At 43.5% G+C, this 14,413-nt stretch overlaps 1 protein-coding gene across 1 annotated transcript in view; it reads left to right on the top strand.

Annotated features, from left to right (window-relative positions):
- The window catches only part of ENPP3 (ectonucleotide pyrophosphatase/phosphodiesterase 3), an 83,386-nt gene that overhangs the window by 15,583 nt on the left and 53,390 nt on the right, over positions 1 to 14,413 (top strand). Inside the window, exons 6-9 of the mRNA XM_060239457.1 lie at positions 4,053 to 4,150; positions 5,918 to 5,997; positions 8,114 to 8,233; positions 14,045 to 14,154. Coding sequence (XP_060095440.1) covers positions 4,053 to 4,150; positions 5,918 to 5,997; positions 8,114 to 8,233; positions 14,045 to 14,154 — 408 coding nt within the window. The remainder of the gene's footprint in view (positions 1 to 4,052; positions 4,151 to 5,917; positions 5,998 to 8,113; positions 8,234 to 14,044; positions 14,155 to 14,413) is intronic.

A 14,413-nucleotide genomic window follows, 5' to 3' on the forward strand; every position in this document is an offset into this window, starting at 1 on the left:
GATTAAAGTGAACGAAATCGCAACGGAGGCGATACCATGGTCGGATCACTTGGCCCTCAAGGCCCGTATGGAGACGCTACCTCAACCCTGTAAGGGCGGAGAGCCTATTTTGGCTCGCCCGCGGAGCCTGATGGACCCGGAACGGTTCCAAATGGCTCTTCGGGATCCTTGGCCCCCTTGCGATTCCCTTGATGCCCTGGTTGATGCCTGGCAAGACCGGCTATCTGGGGCAATCAACGAGATCGCACCCCGACGTCCTCTGCGCCCTCGTTCAAGGCTGGCTCCCTGGTATACCTCGGAGCTACGCCGGTTGAAACAAGGACTCCGACGACTAGAGAGGCAGTGGCGGCGCACTCGTGGCGAAGCGGCGAGAACATCCTACAGAACGTTTATGAGGTCGTATGAGATGGCAGTCAAGGCCGCGAAGAAGAAGTACTTCGCGGCCAAGATTGCGTCTGCAAACTCGCGCCCGGCGCAATTGTTTAAAATAATTGGACATTTAACTACGCTGCCCCAGGGCAGACCAAACGCTAGTGAATCAGAAATAGGCTGTGAGGCTTTTGCGAGATTTTTTGCAGACAAAATCACGTCACTCCGCCAAGACCTGCCCATCACCTTAGACACAGTACATGAGCCCGAGGCCCCACGCCTGTCTTCTGATTTAACTCTGGATCATTTCGACCCGCTCAGCCTGGAGGAAGTTGACGGAATCCTCTCCTCTGCGCGCCCTACAACTTGTGATCTGGACCCATGCCCCTCCTGGCTAATTAAATCCTGCCTGAGGGAGCTAGATTGTCCTCTACGGGACATCATAAATAGATCCCTCTTGGAGGGGCGTTTTCCATCATCTCTGAAAGAGGCTTTGGTCCGACCCCTCTTGAAAAAAAGTACAGCAGACCCGGCCGAATTGGCAAACTACCGACCGGTCTCCAATTTACCATTTTTAGGTAAAATAATAGAGAGGGCAGTGGCGTTGCAGTTGCAGAGCTTTCTGGATGACGCTTCCATCCTAGACCCTTGCCAGTCCGGCTTTCGCCCGGGCTATGGGACGGAGACAGTACTGGTTGCCCTGGTAGATGATCTCCAACGGCATCTGGATCGGGGTGGTGTGGCGGTGCTGATGCTGCTAGATCTGTCGGCCGCGTTCGACACGGTCGACCATCGGCTACTGACCTGCCGCCTCGCCGACATAGGGGTGAGGGGGTCTGCCTTACAGTGGCTCTCCTCCTTCCTCGAGGATCGGGGACAAAGGGTGGCTATTGGGGGCGAGCGGTCCCGGAGGCACACACTGGACTGTGGAGTGCCCCAGGGGGCAGTTCTCTCACCAATGTTATTCAATATCTACATGCGCCCTCTTGCCCAGATTGCCAGGGGATACGGACTTGGGTGCCATCAATACGCAGATGACACCCAACTCTATCTGCTGATGGACGGCCGGCCTGACTGCGTCCCTGAGAATTTAGACCGGGCCTTGCAGGATATGGCAACTTGGTTGAGGAGGAGCGGGCTGAAATTGAATCCAGCGAAGACAGAAGTCCTTTGTCTGGGTCGGGGCGCTCGGGAAGGGGAAATACCTCTTCCGGTCTTCGACGGGGTGCCGCTGAAAGCGGCGCACCGGGTTAGGAGTCTGGGAGTTTTACTGGAGCCTTCATTATCAATGGAGGCCCAGATTGCAGCCACCGCCAAGTCAGCCTTTTTCCATCTAAGGCGGGCAAGGCAGTTGGCTCCCTTCCTAGAGCGCCAAGATCTGGCAACGGTACTTCATGCAACGGTCACCTCGAGACTGGATTACTGTAATGCCCTCTACATGGGGCTGCCTCTGTACCGAACCCGGAAGCTGCAGCTGGTGCAGAATGCGGCGGCTAGGCTGTTGCTGGGGCTTCCTAAATGGGAGCACATACAGCCTGGACTGCGCGAGCTGCACTGGCTGCCAGTTACATACCGGGTTCGTTACAAAGTGCTGGTCATTACCTTTAAAGCCCTATATGGTCGAGGACCTGTCTACCTTAGGGACCGTCTCTCCCCATATGAACCCCAGAGAGCACTGAGGTCAGCTGGAAAAAACTTGTTGACTACTCCCGGACCGAGAGAGGTGAAGCTGCAATGTACCCGTAACCGGGCCTTCTCCTCTGTAGCCCCGAGCCTATGGAACCAACTTCCAGAGGAAATGCGGGCCCTGCGGGACCTTGAACAATTCCGCAGGGCCTGCAAGACCTTCCTCTTCCGACTAGCTTTCGCTGACGAAGGAAGAAATTGTTAATGATAACCGCCATCCTAAAGAACAGTATTAGCACTTTTATTAACTTAATTAACTAATTTTAAACCTAATCAGAATTTTAATGCTTAAATGTAATTTTGTGTTTTTTGCTTTTTGTATAATTGAAATTTGTATGATGTTGTTAGCCGCCCTGAGCCTGCCTCGGCGGGGAGGGCAGGATACAAATAAAATTATCTATCTATCTATCTATCTTAGAAGGGGAGGCTTGGAAATAAACTCAATTTATATCTATGGAATTACTTCTAAGCTAAAGGTGTAGAAGAGTATGCTTTTGCCATGGTGTGAAAAAGCAAGTAGGGCAGAACAGAACACTCATTTCAACAGACACATAAATAGAGCAAAAAGGGAGAATCAACTCTCATAAAGAGAAGTGAAAACAAGGTTTGAATTTTGAATATATACCTTTAGCTATTTCCTTGATTATATAAATGCATTGTTTCCTTGAACTAGAGGTCAGAATCCAATGGTCACATTTTAAATTGATATCTTTTTTGTGCGACCAGCTTTGAAATGTGTTAATGAGTTACGAGACGATACTGTAGAAAGAGATTCATCATCAGCTATATGAAAGAACTGAATTAGTCAGGAAAGTGCATACCTTTATGAATAACAATAATTTATGACACGAATACTGATAACGTCATGTGTAGTTAAATCTACTGACTCGTGTGTGTGTGTGTGTAAGAGGGAGAGAGAGGACTACACAGAATCTTTGCAGCAAATTTACCATCCAATTTAAATGATGTGGAGGAAGCACTTACTTGGATAAGAGGTATTGGCTTATTTTACCAGCTTTAATCATGAAGTCCAGGGGCAGTGCATCAAACTACGACCACTTCCAAGTGGGAATGCAAGAGAAAAGGGTTGTTCCTTTGCCAGAACTTTAGGGCATGTTTAGTCAAATTCAGGATTGAACTGTCAATAGTTATCAGATACAACAGGAAACTGACTTCTAGGTTTGCACTGAGTTTTAATAATAAGCATCCATAAGGTAATTTGAAAGCCTGATGTTCTAAGCATGTTGATCCTAAATAAATATTTAGGAAATGCACAGTGTTTGTCCTGCACTAGTTCTCTACAGATAAGACTTTCACACTGTGCTATCTCAATAAGGAGTGTTGCTACCTCATGCAAGAAGGTATACCTTAGTAACAGTGAGGCAGGTAACTTTGGAGTATGGGTCATCAAGACTCTGGTTCTGTGTTCCCATCATTCATTTCAGTGACATTTTAAGAAAGCCCTGCCTGAGCTTAAATTAAAGGAACTTTAAACTTTAACTACCAGTCCCTGGTAGATTATGCATTCTTTGTGGATGCTATGTTCTGAGACAGTTCTGATTCACTTTTGGTTACTGCATTATCACCCAGTGGTCTTCCGCATTATCATACCGCTGAATGGATCACAGAAACAGAGCTGAACGACAGGTTGGAACTATCACTGCTGTGGTTGTATTGCTGCAATGCACAGAATGCAGCCGGAATGGAGTCAGGTCAGAATCTCATCAGCAGTTTTCCTGCTCCTTGAGACGTGTCCTACACACTAAGGAAGTTCCTTTCTCCTTATAAGCTGAAGTAGTAGCAACAAGAAATATGATGTGTCCCTGACAGTCAGCTTTCCTAGTTCATTTCCCCCTGACTGCAAATTAAAATGGGTCAAGGGGTGTTCACATTCATTTTAAGAATTTCTAATCTAGGTTTTTACAAGGCTGAGCTATGAATTAAAGTAGAAAATTTCCTGACTTGTAACAGGTTGATTCTATTGTGTTTCTTTTCAGTTTTGATCTGCCACCCCTTATTCTTTTTTCAATGGATGGATTCAGGGCAGAATACTTGGAAACATGGAGTACTTTACTTCCAAATATTGGAAAACTCAGTAAGTGAGCCCAACCTCATACCTCTAAAGAAGGACACATACTCAAAGGCAGTACTATTAGTCCCCTTCTTTACCATCTTCTCCAAATGACCCCACCATTTTTAAACAACTTGTGAGGCTTGAAAGTCACCTACAATCCTTGGGTATCTCTTACATTAATGAGATAAAGTTCAAATTGGCTTAGTACTTGGCAACATGGGTTAATTTTGGAATACATTCTGATTGTTTATTAATGGACAGGTACAGACTTTTTGTGTGTGTGAATACACAAATACATGCACACACCAGCATGGTATATAGTGGTTAGAATGCTGGGCTAGGAGCTGGAAGATCCAGGTTTGAATCAGCACTCTGCTGTGAAAGCTTGCTTAATTACTTTGGGCCAATCATACACTCATAGTGTAACCTACTTTACAGCAGGGTTGCCAAGTCCTCTCTGGCCACCAGTGGAGGATGGAGGAGGTTAGGTTGCCATATCCAGAATGAGAAACTCCTGAAAATTTGGGAATGGAGTCTGGGGAGGGCAGGGACCTCAGTGGGGTACAATGCCATAGTGTCTACCCTCCAAAACATCCATTTTATCTCGGGGACCTGATTTCTGGAGGCTGGAAGGGTTGTTATGAGGATGAAATGGAGAAGGGGAGAATGTTGCAAGCTACTTTGGGTTCCCATTGGGGAGAAAAGTGGGGTATAAGTGAGAGCCAGTTTGGTGTAGTGATTAAGTACGTAGACTCTTATCTGGGAGAACTGGGTTTGATTCCCCACTCCTCCACTTGCACCTGCTGGAATGGCCTTGGGTTAGCCATAGCTATTGCAGAGGTTGTCCATGAAAGGGCAGCTGCTGTGAGAACCCTCTCAACCCCACCCACCTCAAAGGGTGCTGGGGGAGAAGATAAAGGAGATTGTAAACCGCTCTGAGTCTCTGATTCAGAGAGAAGGGCGGGGTATAAAGCTGCAATTCTTCTTCAATTCTTTAATTCTATAAAAGGAAGTAAATACAAACATAAGCTACAAATGCTTTTTTCTTTTAACAATCCCAAAAATAAGGTCAGCCTAATGACACAAAGTCATAGTTACAGCATCCTGATTTAGTAGTATATGTAACAACTGTGTTTATGTACAAGAATGACAAGAAATTCTAGGTTAAGGTTTCTAAAACAAAATGAGAGACTGATAAATCATGAAACACAGCCCTATAACAAGAACTTTATACACAGGCCATTTGGCAATACTTGTTACTGCTGGTTGCCTTTTTGGACAATTCTGTCTCTTCCCATCCTTTTGAGCTGGGATAGACACAATGCCTCATAGTCTGAAAAATACTATGTAGAAGAGTTGGGCTCCAGATATCCTCTTCTGGCTCAAGGCTGGCTTTCTTTAATCTGACCTGATAGCTGGGAAGGAACTTCAGCCTCAGCACTCCCTCCATGGCTGCTGTTGAAAGGCAGCGTAGATCACTCTCAGTCAGTCCTCACAGGCTTTGAGGGTGGAGCAAGTTTGAGGCAGAGACTGATGATCATTTCAGACATTACCAGATTATCCTGTCTGCTTTTTTCCCCACCAATGAGGAGCATTTTCTGTGCCCCTCACCTTCATCTCAGTCTGCCTGCTTTTGAGCCCAGCATATCTGCATGCTAGCTAGTCAGTTTCTTAATAAAAGAATGGATCTGTGGACAGTATTCACAAATAATCTTTTAAAAAGTGATATGCATGTTTCATTCTTTATCTGGTTGTACTTGTATAATTGCCAAACATTTTCTGTTGCAGAACAATGTGGGACACATTCAAAATACATGAGAGCTGTTTATCCAACCAAAACCTTCACCAACCACTATACAATAGTTACTGTAAGTAGCTTCCTCCTCTTATCACTATATTAATTATTACTACTGTTGGTGTTATTTGAAATGTGATGTGCTTTATATCTCCCTACATTTAGGCCTGATCTGCAGACTTCCCAGGAATGCCTCAATCTCCATGTGTTCAAATGAGCTTGCAGATCCTTTTGTGTATATATATGTGTGGGGCTCCCCCCCCCGCCCTAATATAAAAGTTCCATCTGCTTGTGCATATCAGTACCATTTGCTGAAACAAATTAATTTTTAATTTAATTTAATTTGTGATTTATACCCTGCCCTATCCTGCAAGGCTGGCTCAGGGTGGCTTACAATATTAAAACATTGCAATAACAATAAATAAATCATATCCAATTAAACACAACAAATTTAAAATATCTCATAAACATAATACATAAAACAGAGAATCATAACTTCAGCAATAGTCCAGCCAAAGGCCATAGTTCAGCGGTTGGTACAACTTCCGCTGGTTAACACCACTTAGCACAGCTTCATGTCATTGACACTACTTAAGGTTGTAACGCAGACCCTTGACCCAACTCAAGCACATGGATAGTAAAGTGCTGGGGGAAGGTTTCAGAGAACACCCAATAGATTAAAAGCCTGATGGAAGAGCTCCATCTTACAAGCCCTGTGAAACTTAGGTAAATCCTGCAGGGCCCAGATCTCCAATGGGAGCTCATTCCACCAGGTAGGGCCCCGGATTTAAAAGGCCCTGGCCCTCGTTGAGGCCAGCCGGGTATCCTTAGGACTAGGGATCACAAGAAGATGTTGTGTAGATGATCTCAAAGTCGGGGGGGGGGGGCTCATATGGGGAGAGGAGGTCCCAAAGATATGCAGGCCCCAGGGTGTATAGAGTGTTCTTGAGTGCAGGTGGGAAGCGGTATCGGTATCTTTATAAAAGCTTCTCTGCAGTATAAATTTCACAGATCAGGACATCATTGCAACCTGCAAACAGTTTTGCAGAGGGTGGGTTGATATAGCTGGACTTCTCCATAGCAGCTCCCCTACTGTGGAACCAACTCCCGGAGGAGGTACGGGCCCTGCGATGTTTAGACCAATTCCGCAGGGCCTGCAAGACCCATCTCTTTAAAATAGCCTTCACTTAATACCGAGCCAAGAAAGTCCTGCTGGATATGTTTTACATTTTAGTCACTGAATTTTATGGAAGATCTTAACTATAGCACCATAATGTTAATCTTAATGCAAGTTTTAATGATTTTAAGGATGATTTTATAATTGAAATTGTAATTATTGTATATGGTTTTACTGTACATTGTATTTACGTGTTGTGAGCCGCCCTGAGCCTGCTTTGTGGGGAGGGCACGATATAAATAAAAAGTATTATTGTTATTATTACTAACAACACAACAACATATCAATGTGTAGAAGCCTTAAAAAGTGTTCAGATAAGGTAGGTTGCCTTTCCAAATGCAGCTACTAAATTTTTACTGAATGTTAGTGATCTTTACATATTTGCATTGCATTAAGAGAAAGAGACTCTACCCTATTATTTTCTGTAACTTTGCTGGGACTGGAGTCTCAGAAATGGTCTCAGAAAGAGGAATTACTATTTATGACACTTACCTTCATACTATAGGTTTTGTAGTGCTTTGATTACTTAAAAAAACTGCAAAACAGAGGTAACAGCAGGACACACACAATATGTGTGTACACCATGAATAATGCCTCATTTAAACTACTTTCCACTATCACATAAGCTACTGTGCCTGCCTGAACTTAAATTTTATGATCCTAAGCACATGTTCCAGGAGTAAGTCCTATTGAACACAATAGGACAGACTCTTGCTTGAAAGGGTTTAAGATCACACCTCTTTTGTCAAAATTACAGTGGAGAATTAAGCTATTTACATGTTAGGATAACAATCATACCCCAGTGAATTGAAGATAAGGATGAAATAAAAGGAAACTGGAAATGAATGGAGGGAAAGCTTTTGGGAAATCTTCACAACTGTTCTGCATCACTAATATCTGTATAATGCAATCTATTGTACCACTGAATATTAGACATCTAGTTTATTTATAGCAAAGCATGTGTTTACTTTAAATGCAGAATAACTGATTTTGTTGTTGTTTTTCCCCTCAGGGACTGTACCCAGAATCCCATGGCATCATTGACAACAATATGTATGATGTTAATTTAAATCAGAACTTCTCACTTTCTGGAGAGTCCAAGTCAAATCCTGCCTGGTGGAGTGGACAGCCTGTATGAGTTCTTTAATATCTGTGGTACTATTTGTATCTTGTTAAAGGACAGGCTTGTAAGCCTTTCTTGCTTCTTCTGGTTGGCACCTAGGAGCTTGGAAAAACTCTGTGGCCATCCTGAATCTCCACTTAGTTCCACTATTTCTTACCTTCACTCCCTGCCCCAAAGAAACAAATGTAACCCCTGCTGGCACCAACTCAAAGAGCATCTCTAGTCTAAACAGTTTTATGTCTAGTGCTCTGTTCCTGCATTGCTGTTTAAAGATTATGCCTAATTGCTGCACCTCCTGCTATTCTCCTACAAGCAAGCATATACAGTAGGTGATGGATGGATTATCTATTACAAATTTTGAGCTATTGTGCTCCAGGGATGGTGAGCTTCCTCACTCACACTCCAAGTTTCCACATTTCAGACAGGAAGACCAAACCGGCATGGTGTTTTTCCAGAGACCAGGCTTATAAGAAATTTATAAATTAATAGAAATAATACACATGTTCTGTTCAAGCACTGGTGCTGAGTGAGAGAACAAAGAAAAGGTAAAAACATGCAGTCTTTTCCTCTATACTCTAACCTAAACAATGTTTAATTAGTACAGGCTAGCTATTTGAAATTGAAGTAGTGTAAAGTTCATAATTTCCTTAGTCTCATGGTTGGGACCAATACTCCCTCTAAGCTGTGGGATCTTGTGAGCACAAATTCTACTTCATAAGCTACTAGCATTAAAGTTGTGAGCTACTGCATAAATTAGTCTACTCTGGGGCCCTTTCTCCTGAGCTAAGAAAAAAGTGTGTGAGCCAGAGGCTAAAAAACTGTGAGCTAGCTCACACTAACTCGGCTTAGAGGTTGGGACTTGTCTGCCGCATGGACAAGATGGAGTCCCTAGTAGGAGTGTGCATTAAAAAATCAGTATTTCTTGATATTCCGAAATCCCAATATTGGAACATAGCCATAGGGTGTAATGGAGAAGGGATTTAAACTTTAAATGTTTACGTAGCCTGGTGCAGCGAATAGCCTGTATGAGTCCTTTAATGTCTTTAGTACTATATATAGCTTGTTAAAAGACAGCGTTGCAGTAACAGCACAACTCAGCAAATGAACTGAACAAGCATTGAACAGTTAAATCTCTTCTGAGTTCATTCTGGGAGCTGTGTGGTGGCAGTGTGACTCCCCAAGTGAACGCAGAAGGGATTTAAACTTTAAATGGTTGCTCAGTTCATTTGCAGAATTGTACCACCAGTGGCAGCATGACTCCCTGAGTGAACTCAGAAGGTATTTAAAGACACGAGGGTCTCTTTAAATGCCTTCTAAAGGTAAAGGTAAGGGTAGTCCCCTGTGCAAGCACCCAGTCGTTTCCAACTCAAGGGGTGATGTCACATCACAATGTTTTTTGGGTTGGTTTGCCATTGTCTTCTCCAGTCAGCTACACTTTACCCTCAGAAAAGTGGGTTCTCATTTTATCAACCTTGGAAGGATGGAAGGCTGAGTCAACCTTGAGCCAGCTACCTGAACCCAGCTTCTGCTGGGATTGAACTCAGGAGGTGAGCAGAGCTTAAACTGCAGTACTGCAGTTTACCACTCTGCACCATGGGGCTCCTTAAATGCCTCCTAGCCACACTCAAATAAAAGCTCATTAATATTGCATTTATTCAGGTGGGGCTATTTTGGTAGCTGAGTACAGATCCAAAAAGGTATTTTCCAAGTTTTTATTTGGCTTGGTAAACACTGAGTGCATCCTTCCCCCCTTTGTCCATAGGTAAAAGCTTAGTACTGCATGGCATGTAGCTCCCTGGTCAGAAGACATAGAGAGAGCTTCTTCCTTTAGGACAAGAAGAGAATTGAAACAATCTGGACAAAGTGGCTGTGGGCAATATGATCTCCCCTGCCCTGGCCAGGTGCTTGGTAGTCCTACTTTCTCTCCACCATGGCTCAGATGGAGCCTCCTCCAAAAGTGCATGGCTAAGTAAGACAGGGGAGAAGTTTAGAGGTCAGTGTGGGCAAGGGAATCTGAATCCCCCTATATGTACTGTTATTAGCAAAAAAAATTGTTTTATGAGTTCCCTTTCTAGAAGAAAAAAAACCAAATTTGGTTGCTACCATCAGTCTGTTTCTGACTACAGCAAGGTACATTTAGCCACTGAGAGGCACATGAACAACAGAGACACGTAACAATAAATGAAAGGGGCAGACTAGCCCCTTTTTCTTGGTGGGCCACTGACATGGGAGGCCAGTGGCACCTAGAAGCCAAGTCCAGTAGCTCTGCCAATGCCACAGGGGCCCCTCAACTTAGGCCTGGCCAGTGGCACAATTGGTCCTATGGCACTCGAGGCACTGGCTTGTAGTGTTGCAAGGGCTATTCATCTGGACTTGATTGTATCATTTTACCTTCCCAGTCTGTACCTATACAAATCATGGATGTTGCACATCTGTATCAAAGTGGGAACAGTTTAAGTAGAAATAACTGAATTTCAGCAGTAGTATCTTTAAAGGCCCACAAATGTTTTAAGCACACCCCTCATATTCAAGATATTGTTATAAAAAATGTGGAAGAGAAGCAGATTATTTATTTATTTATTTTGTACATTTATAGTCCGCCCTTTCCCATAAGGGTTCAGGGTGGATTCCAACATGCTAAAACAGTAAAATCAACAATAAAACATCAGAATAGTTAAAACAATTAAGCTGATAAATTAAAATTAATTATTTAAGATGGCATGGATGGTTTGAGCACATGGGGCGTAATTATCATGGGCAGCCTTAAGTTACCCTAAGATGTCAACAGTATTGACCCTATTTGAAATGGCAGTCATTGCCAGGAGGCCAGTTAGATGGTATAATAGGAGAATGAGGATGTCTGCTTGCCTCAACCATAGACCTGGCAGAACAGCTCCATTTTGCAGGCCCTCTGGAATGGTAACAAATCCAAAAGGGCCCGAATCTCTATAGGGAACTGATTCCACCAGGTTGGGGTCAGGGCCAAAAAAGCCCTGTCCCTAGTTGAGGCAAGCCGGATGTCCTTTGGGCCAGGGATGGCCAGAAAATGTTGGTCGGCTGATCATAATGGTCTTCGGGGCTCATATAGAGAGAGACGGTCCCGCAGGTAGGCCGGTCCCAGGCTGTGCAAAGCTTTAAACATCAATACTAAAACCTTGAAGCAGATCTGGGTACTCAATTGGTAGCCAGAGCAGACTGCGCAGCATCAGCTGACTGCTTGCCCGTACAGACAATTCAGTTAGCAATCGTGCTGCTGCATTCTGCACCAGCTGGAGTTTCTGGATCAGTCTCAAGGGCAAGCCTGTGTAGAGTGAATTACAGTAGTCCAACCTGGAAGTGACTGTTGCATGGATCACTATAGCTAAGTCCTGAGGAGCCAGATAGGGTGCTAGTTGTTTGACCTGCCGAAGATGGTGAAAAGCAGATCATGCAGCAGCTGTGACCTGGGCCTCCATAGAAAGGGTGGGATCCAGTACCACACCCAGACTCCTCACCTTCTGAGCTGGCACAAGAGGTGCGCCATCCAGAGTGGGGAGCCGGATGCCCAATCTTGGCCGCCTGTGACTCAGGTACAGGACCTCCATCTTAGTTGGATTAAGCTTCAGCCAGCTCAGCTGTAGCCAACCGGCCACTGCTTCCAGTGCCCTGGTCAGATGGTCCGAGGCAGAGTCTGACTGGCCGTCCATCATCAGATAGAGCTGGGTGTCATCTGCATATTGGTGACAATCCAGCCCAAAACCTCTGGCAATCTGGGCAAGGGGGTGCATGTAGATGTTAACCATCATTGGCGAGAGAATAGCTCCCTGCGGTACACCACATTCTAGTGGATAATGCAGGGAGGTCTGCTTGCCAATCATCACCCTTTGTCCCCGACCATGGAGGAAGGAGGAAAACCACTGTAAGGCTATCCTCTGAACTCCAATGTCGGCAAGGCGGTGGGTCATTAGACCATAATCGACTGTATCAAATGCTGCTGAAAGATCTAAAAGCAATAGCAGTGCTGATCCTCCTTGATCCAGATGCCTTCTAAGGTCATCTGTGAGGGCAACCAGAGCAGTCTCCGTCCCATGACCAGGACGGAAGCCAGATTGGAATGAGTCAAGGATGGATGCATCCTCCAGGAAAGCTTGGAACTGCTCAGCCACAGCTTTCTCAATTATCTTGCTCAGAAACTGTAAGTTCAAAACTAGTCGATAATTGGCAAGGACCATCGGGTCCAAAGATGGCTTCTTCAAAAGCAGCCGAACCACTGCCTCCTTAAGCTTGGCTGGAAATACCCCTGATGACAAGGATAGGTTGACAGTCTCAGCCAGGGGATCCTGAATGTCATATCCACCTGCTTTGATAAATCAAGATGGACATGGGTCCAGAGGGCAAGTGGCAGGCTTCACTGCAGCCAAGATCCTGTCCACATCCTCCTGAGAGAGACAGCTGAAGTGGTCCAACGCAGGACCTATAGACGGACAACAGGCTTCCAGTTCCTGCACTGTATCAATTGTGACTGGAAGATTATGGCGGAGAGTCGAGATTTTATCTGCAAAATAAGATTGCAAAAGTCGCAAAAGCCTCACAGCCGATGTCCAATTCCCTTACCTTTTGGTTGCCTATTGGCACTGTAGTCAATGATCGAATTGTTCTAAACAACTGAGCTGGGCACGATTTTGCAGATGCAATGGAGGCTGCATAGAACTCTCAGCAGACTTCACTGCCTTCTCATAGACCTTCATAAGCGTTCTATAAGAACCTCTAGATTCCTCGTCATAAGATCTCCACCATACTCGTTCCAGCTGTCTAAGCTGCTGCTTCATCCTCTGCAGCTCCAGGGTATACCATGGAGAGGCGCAAGATGGTGGCATGGTGAGAGGAGCACCAGCAATGAAGCTCCTACTAATTTTAACACTTAGCAGCTATTATTTGAGCTACTACTTAAGCCTCTTGATATGGACTCTTTGTCATCTCTCGCAGAGTGCTAGTACAGCTGTTTGCCAGCTACGGGGTGTAATTCTCAGCAAGCTACGACCTCTTAAAAGATTACTGCGGATTACTTGCCCTGTTGGTGATCTTGTCCACAAATACAGACATTTTGGCAAAACATCATTGAAAAAACAGATATTATGCTTTCAATAAAGATTCCTAATATTCCAGAGACTGTATTACTGAATCACTGGAATACAAAGAATATAGATAGACACAAAAAGGAAATGGTTGTTTTATTGTTTTCAATTGCACAAACTTTGATAGCCAAAAGATGGAAAGAAACACACATAGTTGGTACAATAAAAGTTGATACAATAAAATCTGGGAACATTTTATTTACAGTAAAATTGCTTTTGGGTGTTCCTACTCTACATCTTTATCAATTTATGAGAAGAAGATTATGATTCCTTGGTTCTCAGTAATTACTTTTTTAATGCAACAGGAGATAATACCAAGCAATATTATGTATCAATCACTGATTTACTTTTAAGATGTATATAGTTCTTTACTTATTTAGATATCTTCTAGAATACAGAATTTAAGTTAAGCTAATTTACTATACTGTTTATATGAAAATAACAATAATCAACCTCTACTGTTTTTTTATTTTTTGTTTGTTTTTCAACATGCATGTAAAAAAGTTTATAGCATCCAAAAGATTTACATTGCAATGTTTAGCCTAATAATGACTGTTGTGTTGTATTGGAAAGCTCAATAAAAATTATAAATTGAAAAAGATATTTTAAGCATGTTTTTAAAGACTCACAAATATTCTAAGCATATCCAGAATATTTCAGAATATGTGTTTAATTCAAATATTTAAAGTCTGTCCTTTTCTTGCAGATTTGGCATACAGCCATGAACCAAGGTTTGAAAGCTGGGACCTTCTTTTGGCCTGGATCTGACGTAAAAATCAATGGGCTCTTCCCTAATTTATACATGTTGTACAACAAGTAAGTTGAAGGTTACTAATTGTTTGAGAGTCTGTAAAAAGGCATTCTCTCCCCCCCCCCCCATATTTAATTGTAAATCAAAATATGGTACCAATTTGTAGTGAGATATAAAACTTTAAAAAGTCTCAATCAATCCAATCTATTGTTAACACATTGATTAAAACTGCAATAACAAAACTTATACAATATTGCAGTTAATTAAACCTATCCCTTGCAAGGATAAATAAAACAAGTCACATAGGGTGCAATCAGACAAGCA

Source organism: Heteronotia binoei, chromosome 1 (assembly GCF_032191835.1).
Source record: "Heteronotia binoei isolate CCM8104 ecotype False Entrance Well chromosome 1, APGP_CSIRO_Hbin_v1, whole genome shotgun sequence".
NCBI lineage: Eukaryota > Metazoa > Chordata > Lepidosauria > Squamata > Gekkonidae > Heteronotia > Heteronotia binoei.